The sequence below is a fragment of the Xenia sp. Carnegie-2017 genome, unplaced genomic scaffold (genome assembly GCF_021976095.1).
Source record: "Xenia sp. Carnegie-2017 unplaced genomic scaffold, XeniaSp_v1 HiC_scaffold_19, whole genome shotgun sequence".
NCBI lineage: Eukaryota > Metazoa > Cnidaria > Anthozoa > Malacalcyonacea > Xeniidae > Xenia > Xenia sp. Carnegie-2017.
Window position 1 is genome coordinate 11,150,506 of NW_025813481.1, and position 16,719 is coordinate 11,167,224.

Sequence of the window (16,719 nt, forward strand, 5' to 3'; positions counted from 1 at the left end):
ATAGAATCCTTTATAACTTCACTTGTTTTGTAAGAGATTTTGTTAGACATATGAGAAATGCTTTTACAAACACGTACTTTTTGTTTGGGAATAATTGAATGTAATGGTTATATCAGCAGTTACTTAAGGTCTTATGACTATGCAATAATAAGAGTAATTTAATTCAAGTAATTAAGCCTCTTTAACAACATTGGCGCGCTACGAACGTAGTATCTAAACGTGAAGTTTAATTACTCATACAAAATGTGGAACTATTTTGTTCATGTTATTATCAAAATTGAAAGTGATGATAAATTAAAAATCAAGTCACTGTCCATATGAACTCATGCTTAATACATATGTAGAACATAAAGTTGCTGCAAAAACGGTCGGTGATTCAAAAGATGATCTTGTCCATGAAATTGGTAAAAAAGTAAGTATTCCATGGAAAGAGCTTGTGAGAAACCTAGGGGTAACTGGTAATAAGTTGGATATTATAAACAAAGATGAACATAGAGGTGGAAAAAGCAATTCAAATACTTCTTCATTGGAAGAGAAACATTGAAAGAAACCCTTCTTCGAAAACTTTATTTTATGTTTTATCCAAAATTTGCCGTGGAGATATTGCAACAGATTTACAAGGTATATATGTACAGCATTCCCCGTCAGTTGTAAGATGCTTCTAGAGTATTACATGATATGCTATCATATATAACAATCCCAAGAGCTCAAATCTCGTCTAAACCACATATTTTTCATAAGTATAAAACCGTGTCAAATTTATAATTTCTTATCCTCTGATGATGACTTGTAATAACATAAACTCAATTTTTCTTGCTTTGCTTTAAACATTGAAAGGATAGAAAAGGAGGGCCTGGAGGCATTGGAAAGTAAAATATATTAAAATCAACTGTAATATATTTTATAAGTATATCATCAAGTTTTTTTGTTATATTTCAAATAATTTCAAGGCACGTAAACATAATCTTAGATTACATTTTATATAGCTGAATCAACTTTTATGCTTAATTTCAACTTCTAACTACTTTCAAAACAAAATTATTGGTAATAGATTTATTTTGACTTTCTTTAGATTTTCCCTGGCAGCAAATGTAGCATTCATGCATAACCATTGTACGAGGCAACATTTTGACATAGAATATCTAGAGGGCCTTCCATTTGTAATTGTATGCAGGTCATTACATTATCACAGATCTCAAACATTTGCATTGAATCAAGTGGCAGTGTAAATTACGTGTTTATCAAATTTTCTTCAAATAGACCATTTTCATACAGCATTCCATATCATTTTAGAGCCTGGGAGTACGTGAAGTCTTCAGAAATATGTTTCTTGACGAAGATTACAACATTCGAGACGACATCCTCAATAAACTCAAACGGTGAGTATTTATGTGTAAAGTATGCTTTAGTCGTTAAACTATCTAGCTATGATGAAAAATAAATATTTATAGTGTATTAATAGCACCTGTTTGAAAGCTAGACATTTTAATTTACATAATAAATACAACTTTTAATAATGTACAATCAAATATGAAGAACTATATATAAAGAAAATTTTATTGTTGGTTTCCATAACCATTTTTTGTCTATATTTATATGTAGTTTTGAAAATTGTTTCACCTCTGTAGAAAACAATTCCAGTCAATCTTGCGTCCACATCATAGATACGGATAACTTCTTTTTGTGTTTGAACAGTAGCAGAATCTTATGAAACTCAAACAAATTAACAAGTTTACTTTCTTGTTTATTCTGCACTATTTTTAGTATCATTTGGATTCGTGGAGCTTATGGAATAGTGAATAAAGATAAAAACAAAAACATGCCTTTTGAACATTTGTATGTCACAGTTCATGAACATGAAAGAATGTATGAAGAAATTTTAAAAGAAAGGATCAATAAAGAATTTGGATGGAAAGCTTCAAAATTCATCGAATTTCGTTGTGATCCTTTTTCCATACACAAGTTTAAAATGTTAGGTAATGTTAGTGCCAGGAATAATTCATTGAATTTGTCGCAGAAATTTAGTGATGGCTACAGCTGTTGCGGTGCCTTAACAATGCTCTGTTGTAAAAATGAAAATTACTATGCATTAACCTGCGCGCATGTTGCTTGTAACACCAAAGATTTACAAAATGATATTTCAAAAATAACCGATGTAATAAATACCAGAAATGCAAATGATGTTAACATGTATTTCTACCATCCACACAACTCCAATGAGGAAATACAACTTAGTACTGCTCCCTGCAACACTGTTAGTAAGTTTAACAGTGAAGCAGATATCATGTGTATTCCAGTTGGAAATAAAGAAAATTTTCAGCGTCTTGGTGGAGATGACATGGAGAGGCTTGCCTTGAATTTCAAAGAAATAAACGAAGAGGTTTACAAAAAAGCAAACAGCAATAAAGGTGTTGTTGAAGTTCGTACCAGTAATCACGTCACTGGTTTTATCATTGAACGAAATTTTTCGTATATTGACGAAAATTCAACAACAATTTTCAAAAATGCCGTCAAGGTAAAGAGTAGTGCTTCATTTCTGGAAAAAGGTGACTCAGGAACTCTTGTTTATTTTAAAGATCGAAAAGATGTTTGGCAGCCATTTGCATATGGCGTGTGCAACATTGATGATGATTGTGATGATGATGATTATGGTTTTGATGATTATGATAACTATGAAGATTCCACGAATTATTATTTATGCTTAAAATTGGATAAAGCTTTGAAAATGCTTGATCTAGAGGATTGTGAATTCTATATAGAAGCAGAAGGAATTAATCATACTGCTTCTTCCAATAGAATGAAATTTCAATAAAGGATGATAGCTACAATAAACAAGCTTCTATAGTATCCAAATTAATGTAAAGTTTATCGTAAAAAGTAAACTTATGGACTTTAGCTATCTTTTAAGGTAAATGTGCAGAAATTTACTTTGTAAATTTTCAGAGCATTAAAATTTTGTTCGTTTTTGATGAAAGTATTTTGATTTTAAAGAAAAAATTAAATGTACTTGAATCTGAAGACTTTTTGCTAATGACGTAAGAGGACAGATATCACTAACGCTGCATTATCTTTTATCATTAAATACTATAAAGTAAAATTGCAATGCAGTTGAACTAATGGTAGTCATAGTTACACGTTTTACAATTTCAAGAGGCTAAACATCTTTTTATTGTAAAACGAAGGAGATATTCATTAATAATAAGTTACTACTGCCTTTTTGATTCACTCCCCATGGATTTAAACAGTTTTTTTTGATCATTGGTCTTTGGCAATTCTGCATTGCATATTTTATAGACTTTATCTGACTACAAATATATTACGAGATAGCAATGATAAGTACATTCTTTATGGCGAGTTAAAAATGACAAGCAGAGACATTGGTTTTCTTTTATATGTGTGGAATAAGTTTAGAGTCCTACTTTAATGGCCTGCTATTGAGCAATGAATGCCTTCCTTTACAAATGAGAACAAATGCCTTCCTTTAACAGTAGATGCTTTTGACATGGAATGACACACAAAATATACGACCTGTTACAGATTGCATTTAGTGGCTCTCCATAGTGGACATTGTAGATATCAATGGTGTTATTGATGTTTTTCGCGTCAGCCATAATAAAATTTTATCAACATTATTGTGGCTTCAGCTAGTGTGGGCGAAATGGATAGTTTTGCAAATCTCAACATATTGGTTGCAAATGAAGAATAATGGCGAATTTTTGAGTTAAGTAGCAAGCATTGTAATGAATATATTTAAATATGAAATTAAGCTGCTATATAAGCAGTGTGCAATCATTTCGTTAGGAGTAAGAAGACTAAAAAAATATTTGACATATTTGATAGCATTTTCATCGTAAACATCAAACAAGGAAATTGCTTTGTTAAAATCGTCTAATGTGGCGGCTATGTCATAAGTTGTAGTACATGAATGGTTTGTTTTGACAAACTCTGGCTACTTCTATACCATTTCGAAGATTTGCTCGTTAATTTTTTCGACAGATTTTAAAATTTAATAAGTAGATTATTATAATTTGTAAACTTCTTTGTATGATTACGTAAAATCCTGATTATTCCACAAAGCTATTCTTATAAAACTGTTTTCAGGGGCATATCTAAACTTAATATTAGCTGTATCTAGTTCCACTTCAACTGTAAAGGGGAAATCATTTCACAAAACAAATTTTCATACCGATTTAAAGACGCTGAACAGCAACTTACAGTTATTATGTATTTCTGAGCATTGTTGTATTTTTGGTTATACACTGATAACAATTTTTTACTGCAACCTCTTACTTCCAACGATTGTGCCTAAATTTAGTTTAGAGAAAGTATCAAAATAAAAAAAGTAAGCTCATTCTGTTGATAGGTTCCCTGTGGTAAACTTGTTTCTGATTATGCAGCATAACATTGTTCTCATTTTTTACATTCTCTCATGAAAAGGCTTTGTCACTGAATGCGAGTATTACAAAATCGTTTTTGGAAGCACGACATTGGTGATGAGTAGAACATCAAAAGTGCACGCGAGTACAAAATTTATGGCTTTTTATGTACCCTCAACTAATGGTAAATTGAAACAGCCGTAAAAATACCACATGGACATTTTTCATGAACTGTAATGAAGAGCTATATAGATGAATATTATAGGACCCTCGTTACAAGGACAACGTTTCGAACAGTGGCGTGCGGTGACCGAATTTAATAGGCAAGCGCTGGGGGTGAGCAATTAACTTTATAATTACGTAAAGGCCCATTTCCACTTCATTCGCAATTCGCAAATCGCATGCGATCCTTTGTTTTCAATTCGCATTAATAAAAAATGCCAAATTCAGCAGCTACTTTTTCAGGCAGAGTTTGAGTCCAGTTTTGAAGATCAATGATTTCTTCTGAATTGCTCCTGCTAGATGGAGTATTCTAGTTAAGTCTTGGCATGTAAATGTGCAAAACATGTACTTGAAAGTTTTGACTGCTCCATATAAAGGCAAATTCACAGCTTATACACATATAGTCAAAAAGAACTGCTCAGGTTTTGTTTAGTAATGTTGAATAGATAGCAATTACCAAAGAGCTGGATCCACTTGTTATTGAATATACTATTATTTTTTTCTCGGAAATCTCATGTAATGTTTTGGCATTTTGTGACAACAATACCCCTGATAAACTATTTTTACTAGTGGGTAGTTCTTTTTGACTGTTTGTGTAAGAAAAAACAATCAAATTAAACAGCTAGAAACCTTTACCAATTTAATGAGCTGATTTTCCTTATATATACATACTGTTATAGTTTTGACAAATTTACAGTATCTGTGTGTTATGTGTTTTTTACAAGATTGGAAACATTTTGGTTCTGCTCTTTAGCTGTTAATACTCAACATTAACAAACATCATTTATTTATGTACACATTTTGCCAAGGTACTGCACCAGCAGGTGAATTGAAAAAGTTCTTGAAAATGTCTCGGATTTCTTTTGCACTTTTCTTGCAGGCATTACCATTTTTGTTTGGGTTAAGGATTGATAGCCTGTATCCTTATTAATATCTTCTCCAAGCTCCTGGCACAATATCTGCATTTTGTCTTCAGAATCTACAAATCCCGGTGGGCAATATCTTCGCTCATGTCTGGGCAATGTTGATTCATGGAACATTAAGAAATTATGTAAGGCTACCACAGCTTTGACGATACCAATGCAACGCTCAGGTATAGCATCGATTGGTCGCTTGAAAATCCGCCATCTTGCAGTTGAAATGCCAAATGTATTTTCACTAATTCGTCTTGCCCTCAATAATCTGTAATTAAAAATTCTTTTGCCATGTTCCAAATACCGTCCACCATATGGCTTCATAACATGACGTCCTAATGGAAAGGCATCATCTGCAGTTATTACATAAGAACATGTGGTGTTTGTGTTGGGCAAATTGCAGTCTTCTGGTAAAGATAACCTTCCATTATAGAGGGCATCTTTCATTCCTCACCGTTCAAATATACCACCATCGCTTGAACTACCAATAGCACCTATATTCACTAGCAAATAGGAATAATGTGCACTGCAAACAGCCATAAAAACAACACTGAACCAACCATGAAAATTAAAGTACAATGAACCAGTGTTGGCAGGACAGTGGCATCTTACAAGTTTGCCATCTAGTGCCCCAATACACAATGGAAAATTCCACTTCTCCCAAAATTCTTTCGCCACATCTTCCCATTCGTTTGTTGTTGAAGGACATTGGACATAGATAGGAGATAGTGCCTTCCATATTGCTAAACATGTCTCTGGGACAATCTTGTTGACTGTAGAATGCCCCAACCGATAACTAAAAGATATGGTTTGATGAGAATCCACAGTTGCAAGATATCTTTGGGTTACTGATAGCCGTTCTGCCGGCGAAATGGCTTCCCGTTTCTGGTTGGACTTAATAATCAATGGGGCAACTAACTGCAACAATTTCTCAAATACAATCGGTGACATACGAAAATATTTAAAGAAACTTTCGTGGTCTCCTAGTTGCATTTCTCTGACCAGATTGGCATACTCTCCTTGCTCTTTTCTTTTTTGGAGAATATGTCGGACCCAAAATCGTTTTCTGTATTTTGCCTTCCTTTTTTGATACCTTTTTCGTAATAACAATAATATTAAAAGTTTTCTTCTGCAAAAAACTGCCATGTTTTTTATTTAACCCGCAAAATTTTGCCATACAAAATAATTTCATTTTATTGGTCAATTAAACAATAGAAAATTGTGCTAACAGCGTTGATGATCGTGATAAGTGTGTATTGAATTCGCTTGTGTACGCACGTCGCATGCGATTTGCGAATTGCGAATGAAGTGGAAATGGGCCTTAAAACTACTCAAATTTCAAGTACATTATCCGCTGTATAATAACTGCACCTTCTTTAACCAAATATATAAAAAGCCTGTAAACAAATTCTAACACATAGAACACTCACGACTGTTGTAAATAACTTCTTCGCTAGTGAATAAAATAATCACAAAATTTAATAGCGTTCTAGTACATTGAACTCACGTTCGGAGCTCATACGAAAGACTTATATATAACGCTAAAATCTACCGGATACAAATATCAAAACTATACGCAAAAGGAAGCTCTTGTCAATATCATAATCTTGTATTACATGCCACAGATAATATCTTCTACATACATAAATTGCAAGACAATAGGCGCGAAATGTATTGTAGCAGTCGTGATTATAACAATTAAGAACAGCCAGTTTCGCGCACAAAATTGGCACGGTGTGTTACAAACTGAGGCCATGGCGTTGTTTAATGTTTATATTTTGGTATAATAACGTCATGGCAACGTGTTCTCCCGTTCTTCAAAATGAGTCTGGCACTGACTCGTACGTTTCAGAATATCGGAGAGTCGTGTTTATTATTTAGTATCTTGTAACTTTTATTTTAAGTCATTAATTTACGAATTCAACGACACAAGACTGACAAGAGCATAGTGTTTTGGTCATAATGCTAGTCATACTTTACCACAACACACGTTTGCGTGCATTTCGATATCTCTGCAGACTGCGGCCCCTGCTTGTTTACGCACATTGTGCACAGAAAATAATAAAATAACGAGTAAAGCACCTACTACTTTGAATTAGAAATCAGAACATTACCTTTCGCTCTCAGTCATCTTTTAATAAACGATAACATTAACGGCGTGAATAATTCGGATGTCCAATGTGTTGAATATACGAATATTATTCGCGCGCTGATATGTGTTTAAAATTGCGAGCGTACAAACTGTTGACCAATCGCTATCAAGCGGCGCCCTTAGAAGCGCCGCTTGCCTTTTCTCGATATTCGTCGAATAAGAAGCCTCCAAATTTAGATTAACGCATGCGCAAATGTTCAAATTGAGCTCCGAAGGCAAGCGCGCTTGCCTTGGTTAATAAATAAGAAATTTTTAAGGTGTATTTAATCCACTTGACTCATCTTACAAGTGTAGCAAAGTGAAACCGAAAACCACGACAGTAAATCGCGTATAAATAGCAAGCATTTCAACTGTAAAGACAATTTAGACAAAAGATTACATTGACATTGTTTAGAACAGAAAAATTTAAACTGATTTTGCTCAGAGATTGATCCAAAAAATTTTTGTTCGGTAAAATGCTTAGGCAAGCGGCGCTTGCCTACGCTTGCATGACCGCACGCCACTGGTTTCGAAATAGCAATAATAATTCTATATGTTATCTTACAGAGTTGAATTAAAATTTTGGGCATATCTAAACAAATGTGCTTATCAGTTGTGTTAAGTTGACCGCATAAGCACGTACTGTTTTGTCTAATCAATTTTATACATAACAAGTGCCCCTAAACATTGATAATCGTAGCTTGCATAACCTTACTTGGTTGATGTTATCACAGTGAAACTTGTACTAGCTATCATTGTTGTAAGCAGGGGCCTATTTTGCGACAATTCTTCAGTCGTTCTGTTTTAAAAAGTGAAGTAGTCACGTCTTGGCACGCAACGCTCATAGTAAAATAGTAAGATGAAGTTTGCTTTATGCAGTGCATGTATAATATTCTGTTCAACGTTCATATTCTCAACCTTCGCTTTCTGCCTTGGACTGACTTATCGTTTTAATTAACTGTGAATTAAAGCTCCACATGTTTGAATCGGCATCAAAATTTATTTGATAAAATGCTTTCACGTTTACAGTTTCGAGAGAATTTTGTTACACCTACTAATACGGCCTTTAATTATTATCAGCATCACTTCAAATCAGGTCTCCTCGGTTTGCATAAGCCTGTGCAATCACAGCACACATCTTTTATTTCTTTATTAAAATCCTTTTTTTTCAGATTACAACTTACATATATTAATATAAGCACCCCATTTATCGATATTCCTGCACTTCCATGTTTTAATTATAACAGCTTTGCAACGGTTAGGCTGACATGGATAATGTGTTGAATTGATCAAGCTTTGGTGGGGATAGTTGTAGACAAAGCTTGAGCAGTTCTTTCTGACAAATGTAGTTTACTTCCCAAAGAATCATTTTGACAATAACTTTTTTTAAGTATTTTATTTAAGTATTGAAAAAGATCATTTGTTGAAATTGATTTGAAGTGATGCTGATAATAATTAAAGGCCGTATTAGTAGGTGTAACAAAATTCTCTCGAAACTGTAAACGTGAAAGCATTTTATCAAATAAATTTTGATGCCGATTCAAACATGTGGAGCTTTAATTCACAGTTAATTAAAACGATATATTTCTAAGAATTGGTGTATTTCTGTGTATAATTTATGCTATCTTCAAATTTGTTAGATACACTAATAGTAACTCTCTTACTGCAACTTTTTATACATAGGAAGTTTATCTGTGATGATTCTCGGTATAAAACAGTGCTCGATGCCTGAGAGCAGAGCGTAAATATAACAAAGTGTATTACAATGTGCCTCCTGTCTATCACCACAGTAAAATGGTGACTCCTGCACTTGGGACACAGGATGCAAGGTTACACATTGTACGGATTGTAATGTAGAGTCACCACAGTGCTCAAACTTATAACGGTGAGCTTTGCATATCGCGAATGCGATGAATGTCTCATAAAGAGGCCTTCATCATAATGAGGAAAATATCTATTTACAGTTGTTTCTAGCTTGCAGACGCTTAAAGCGTCTAATTGGATTAGCTGGTGGATCAATGTGATTGGATGGGGTAAATGCCGTGCCATGGGTTTTGGTGTATTGTGCATGTGATTGGTGTGGATATTATTAGAGTCTGTTGTTGAATTTGGCGGTGGATGTGCCATTTGGTCGGATTCTTCTGTAATTGTCTTCGGTCAGGGTGTTTTTGTCTTTTAGTTGTTTCAGTTTCGGTTTCAGTTTCAGTTTCACACCATCAAAAATGCCACCACCTTCCTTGCCATCATTGACACCATTAAACTACGACCAGACGAAACCATGATATCCTACGACGTTACATCATTCTTCACATCCATACCATTTGACATAGCCAAACAAATTACAAACGAACTACTAACAAACGACAAAAGATGGTTAGCTACAACAAAACTAGAGAAAAATGACATCCTAGACTTACTCAACCGTTGCCTCTACACTGAATTCTCCTTCCAAAACTAATACTACATAAAAATTTTAGGCACACCAATGGGATCACCACTATCCATCTTCCTCACGGAAGCCGGTATGCAACACCTCGAAACACAGTCAGTCACAAACAACACAAACATCATAGTCAAGAAAAACAAATTGAACAAATCCTACACACCATCAGTACTACAAAGAACATAACCTTCACTAATAACGAAGAGCACGACAAACATCCAAGTATACCGTAAAACTACTCACACAGACCAAATACTAGATTTCAATAGCAATGACCCTACACAACACAAAATAAACTGCATACGAACACTTTTTAACAGAATCAACACCCATTGTGACACCGAAGAAGCCAAGAAAACAGAACCAACTACTTATACTCCACTTTTATAAGAAACAATTAACTTAGGAATTATATAAACAGAACTATAAACAGAATACAAAACAAAACACAAACCGACAAAAGTAACAAGAAACCCGACGAAACAGTAAAAATTATCACCTTACCATACATAAACGGAACATCAGAAATAACTTCCAGGAAGAGCACCCTAGTGTAGTGAAAGTTGGAACATATGGCAAAAAAGGAATAGTAGGGCAAATTCGTGATATTAATTACTCCTGTTTTCTACCTGACGATAATGTTGATGTTGCTGATGCTGTTTTGGGGAAATGCAGCAAAATACTCCTTAGAAATGTTGATTCTGGTGATTATGGTGCTGCTGGATGGTTTCATAAAGAGATTCAGGAATAAGTATTATTTATGCTTCAGACTAGATAAAGCTTTGGAAATTTATTTCGAAAAGAAAACCTCGAAAACTGTGGCTGTTTTGATCAACGTACAAATCACAATGGCGGTATCAGGGATTATAAACCGTTTTTTGCTTATAATATTAAATATCACGGTGACTTCGGCATTTACCTTCTAAAACTTGTCATTCACAGGGTTTTCTGTAAGCTTCATTAACAAAGCTTAATATTTTTTATCATCACCATAAGATAGCTTGTTATACTAATTTGAACTTAAACTGTCCTTAATTTCTTTACCTGTAATTCCTGTTTCGTGAATGAACTTAAAATTCACGACTACGCACACTGTTGTTAAACAATATTAAAATTTCGTCCTCATGCATAAATTATTAAAAATTAAAGTTAAGCTTAACAGAGCATGATATGTTGTCGACTGATAAAAACACTTTATAACAAATCAGATTCAGATGTGGCTGTAGCTATTCCGTTTTTGTCCAATTGGTGATATTTCTAATGTGTTATATTTTTTAGACATGACGTCTTTAAATGCATGCACGTCATTTACTACATCATTCAATACGGAGCTATTCGGTAAGTCTTTGTAAAACTTTGCAAATTAAAGACTTAAGATACTAGTGTCAAAACGACGTGCTGGAAAGAGGAAAGTAAGAACGCTATGAGCTTTTTATTGATTAATTGTAAGACTTACTCTCTGCATGTCAATCCTCCTGATTGCATGCAAGTCAATCCTCCTGATTACAAATTCCTTAGTTACGACAAATTTATATCTCATAGTCAATATACCTATATATGCCATAGCGACTTAGAATTTCTTCTATTAGCTCTCGAATTAATAAATTATGATGAAGCTAAAATGTTCACCTTGATTTAAATCTTATGTAATACATACAGATATTTTCAATGTATTGATACTTACATGAAATCTGCGATGTAGAGAATAGAACTGAATTCAGTAATAACTTAAAAGTTAATAGATAACTGGAGTTGATTTTTAGCTTTTAAGTTGAGTATATTTATACAGAATTGTATATAGAATGTCAAAATCGTGGGACTTTCCCAAAAAAAGGACGTGACATTTAAATTGCCCAACGAAAGTGTTTGGTGTAATTTTGTATGTCATTAAGTTATCAATGCAAGAGTGTATAAAAATTTTGTCAGTATTAAAGCTTTAAATTTAAGTTTTCTGAAAATGCAATTCTCCTTAAAATATCTTTTTGCCCGAGCATGTTATATATTATTCGATAAAAAGTAAAAGTTTTTGTGTGTCTGTCAATATTTTTGATGTGCGCGATGTCTTTTTCTGAATACCCTTCGTTTCAACAAAAGTTGGAAAGGTACTTCAGTTTCTAGAACAACGAACAAACGGTCTGTCATCAATTGGAAAAAACAATATTACACACAAAAATTTTGAATTGTTTTAGACAAGCATGAAACGACAGAAAGAGAGTACCGACAGCAGTTTGAAAGGTAAAATAGTTATCTGCATACCATCTTAGTTATTTTTTTATCCCTATGCAAGTTTGGTGGTGTTGAGTTTGCTCTATACATTGGACATAGTTATAGTGAAATCGAATCCAACCCGACTTGGACATATTTATCTGCGTATATTAACTACAAGATTTATTTGAATTATGTTTGATAGGTTTAGTTATGGACTTTGATGAGGAGTTAATAAGACATCGGCGAAAACTGGGTAAAATGTTGGGAATACGTGATATAGAACTGGATGTAATAGAAGTGGATTATAAAGATGATAAAGCTAAGGTATGGCAAATGATTTACAAAGGACAAAAGAAAACGGAAGAGATGCTTCTTTAAAAAAAACAGCTTTTGGTTTACTCAGAATAGGTTGTCGAGATTCTGCAGAAAAATTGCGATCATGTAACTGCCATCATCATCATGATATATATGCGCAGAAAAAATTCCATTAGAAATGAATATGATTCTAGTTAAAAAGAAAATTTTCTTTTCGATACTGTAGACAAAGAGAGAAAAAAATGAAAAAGCCTGCAAAAGACAATAGTTTTTCTTCAGTTTAAGCACAGATCCTTTAGTCATGATTGAGCAATTTTCCCTGGCTGTGTTATCATTTCTGTATGACTGAAAAAGACAGTAGAAGTCATTTTAATATACATATAAACGGAAATTAATGTCTGCTAACTTATAAATTTTTGTATTGGAACTGTCATTGTGTACGATCGAGACAACATTTTACCCAGACAACATTGAGACACGAATATAGCCCCTTCCTCAAATAAAAATCTTCTGACGCTTTTGGGTCACACTACAAAGATCTCTAAGTAATTTCGAGGTAAACCATCGTTGTAGACGCAAAATCTTTCATTTTTAGGTCATGTTTACGCCAAGAATCATTCATCAACTATGTCACCGGAATTTAGTAAAGACGATAGATGTTGCGGTGCACAGCGGCGTAACTAGAATGTTAATTGGGGGGGGTGCATATTCATATGTTCCGTTGTGCGCTACTGATTTCTTTTGAAAGTAATTTTAATTTTAAAAGAAATCAGTAGGGCACAACTGAATATATGAATATGCACTCCCAATTAACCTTCTCGTTACGCCACTGGCAGTGCATTACAATGTTTTACCGCAAAATTGAAAATAATTATGCATTGACATGTGTTTTTATCGTGACGTAACTTATCGTATTAGTCAGTGAACAATGGAATCAGACTTAAATTTTTTCATTAAGAGAAAAAACAACAATTCCAGCAGTCACGGTTAAATATCATATTACATATTACAAGTTAAAAACAAAACTTATTAATTATTCTCTATCGGTGTCAAAATTGTCGAACCAAGATTAAATGAAGTGTTGATAGGTTAATGGTAGAATGTCTAAAAAGTCCCGGCATTTGACCAGCCGAACGACTCAATAATATGATTGGTGTCTCATAATTTATGAGCTGCACAAGATGTGGAGGCTGCTCGGGTACTGTGACAGCCAAATTCCTTTGTATTAATACCAGCCGCTGATAACACTGTCTTGCACCACAGCGATATTGTCTCACGCGAGACCGGTTTGTACGGTTTCGTATAACTTATCAAAAGTTTTTGGCACTCTCCACTTCGTAAATTCTCTGTTCGCTTGATATATTCCGCTAGGTGCCGAATGATACAGAGCTCAGGCTCATGAGGGTAAGCCTCGAAAACAATTGGTGTAATATGGTGTCCCACCCTAGTTTGTTTGATTTTGAATATAAAACAAAACTGCCCCCATTTGGTAATATATGTTTCGTACTGGGACTTTTTTTCCGTCTTCCAAGAGGACATGATTACATCTGATGATCTCTCCGATACACCAAACTCAGTAGGTTGTTGCCGGATACAAAACAAATTTTCAGTTCTAACGTCTTGGTGAGGGGGTATCTCCTCTAACACAGCTGGTAAATGCAGAAGTGTGTGAGAGGGATGGCAGACATATAATGGCCGTGCTAGCAGGGGTGTAATCAATGGGTGCACGGGTTGTGTTGGCCAATTCTGGATTACAATGATGCTCGTTGTTGCTCTTGCATAATTTTTCAATGGTTGTAAAATACAACTAAAAGAAGGGAAACAATAAAACCTTAGATTTTTCCATGCAATGGAAAAAGTATCAACATCAGTTGCTTCCGGGTCTGGTTGATTTGAGCAGTATTTCTTGAATTGCTTGTTTATTCGTGAGAGGAAAAATCAATTTCAGGTGTAAAATAAAACATTTGCAGAACTTTTTGAATATGATATGGGCATAATATCCATTCACTTCCACGGTATATTTTTCTGGATTCTTTATCTGCGACAATATTGGTTGACCCTGGTAAATGGGCATCTGTAAGTTTAATCTTATTTAAAGTGCATATCTCACAATTTTTTTGGCACTTTCGTATTGCTTCTTCAAAAGTAATCTGAAACTTACATTACAAATTTTTCATGGGCTGCGTTGTTTTCGAATTATTATTGATCAAATATGAAATTTGACAGCAAAAGTTGATAATTGGCATAGGGCCTGGATTAAGTCTCTGTGACGTAACTTAAGCAACAAGTCAAGCGCTTGTTATCAACAATTAGATAGCGGAGTTGAATTCTGATTTGGAAAGCTCTCCTAGTTCGCAATGTGATTCGGAGCATGCAGGGGCGGATCTAGGGTATGTCAAATCAGTCACGCGACATATGTTTATAGCTCAAAAATTGTTTATCAAATTTAATGAGTACAAATTTTTTTATCTTTAAATTTTCGTTCTGTAATCGTTTGGATTTCATCGCCAAAATATTGCTTTATGTATAAAAACTTATACAAATACCAGACTTAGTAAACAGATCAGTAGATTTTAACATGTCTAGAATTATATTAACTGGCTGACTGATAAGCGGGTGGCTCGACTGGTTCAACCGAAAACGGAGTAGAATAACTCTTAATTAAGCCATTCCATTGGTAAATACCTAGATCAGTGGAAGATCTGGAATAGTCTCGACCGATAAACGCGGTGGCCGGTCCGATAAGGAAGTCCAATTGCTACCGTGTAATTGGTTTATTTAAAATTTTGTCTTACTGTGATTGGTTTGACATAGCACACCTTGCATATACTTAATTGCAAAATTTCACTGTGATAATTTTAGCTTAATCTTTGGCAAAAAAATGTTGAGTATTTTCTCAAAAGGTGAATTTGCTGGCACTGTATGTGGAGATGGGTAAAGGGTTACAATAAACTTGCATTGTTTGAAGTCGGAGCTTTTCTAAAATTTTGAACTGTCCTTTGTAGTACCAAATTTCTAACTTAGCTCATTACATGGATGTTTGAATGGGGGTCTAGGGGGGTCTATGCCTGACATCTTTGTAGAAATTTTTAAAGACAATATCTTTTTTGGAATAGCATTATTGTAAATTGAATTTTATGTTACTAGACGTGCTAGTGAGCCATGTATTTGGCATGATAATGAGCCTAAATATTTGGCAAAACACTCAAGCATTGTTCACCTCAGTTTTTTTTTTGAAAAAAAATACAAGCAAAATGTTTTGTATTTACGGAAAAACTATGCCCACAAAATACATTTCGTATTGCTCTAAAAGGCTGAAAATGGCATTTCCAAGGCTCCGAAATTCAAAATTTCTCAGGGAGAATGCCTCAGACACCCCCCAGGAGCCGAGCGCCTCCAATGTTTCATGACCGATGTTTGAAAAATCCTAGATCCGCCCCTGGGAGCATGATTATATTCCATGTTATGTCATCGAAGATGAAACAAGAAACATTAATGACCCGGAATATAATACAATAGACGAAAATCACGGAGAGTCCGAGTCCTATGTTTATGCTGATGAACCAATGGCCGAACAAGCATGCTATGAAGACTACGTTGAAAAGTCAAATGAACATAAAAAGCAACTTGAAATGCTACAAAAAAGACTTGATCACACAGTTGAGTCGAGTTCTTCGTGAGTAATAGAATTTCAATTCAACTTATGAAGTGTATTTCAATTCAGGTTTCAAGTTATGAAATATATACATAAACGTGCAATTTTCTATTCAAGAATCCCTTTTTTTTTATTTACTTTTGGGCAAAAAATTGTTAAAAGATGCTTGATTACAATTTTTTAATGTGATTTTCTTTATTAATCAGGTGCAAGTGTGTTTTGTCAAATTACATTTCTTTAGAATCCTCTAAAGGCCTGGTGCTGCCAAGATTTTAAGTCTGTACCTGAAAGCTTAACACATCAGTTGGTTCTGGCAGATCTGTCAACTATTCCATGTTTTGTCACTCAACACCCAGGTTTCAGACCAGTTTGTTAGGCAAAGTGGTCGCTAAAAATGGCTGCTAAGAAATACAAAACCAGAGAACAAACACGAGAGAGAAACAGGATCTGAAAAC

General features: G+C 34.3%; 1 protein-coding gene across 1 annotated transcript; it reads right to left on the reverse strand.

Annotated features, from left to right (window-relative positions):
• Window positions 1-5,962: 5,962 nt before the first annotated feature.
• Window positions 5,963-6,505, reverse strand: LOC124439443. The gene has a single exon (XM_046989669.1). It carries the CDS (start codon window positions 6,503-6,505, stop codon window positions 5,963-5,965), a length of 543 nt encoding a protein of 180 aa, XP_046845625.1.
• Between the last annotated feature and the right edge of the window lie 10,214 nt (window positions 6,506-16,719).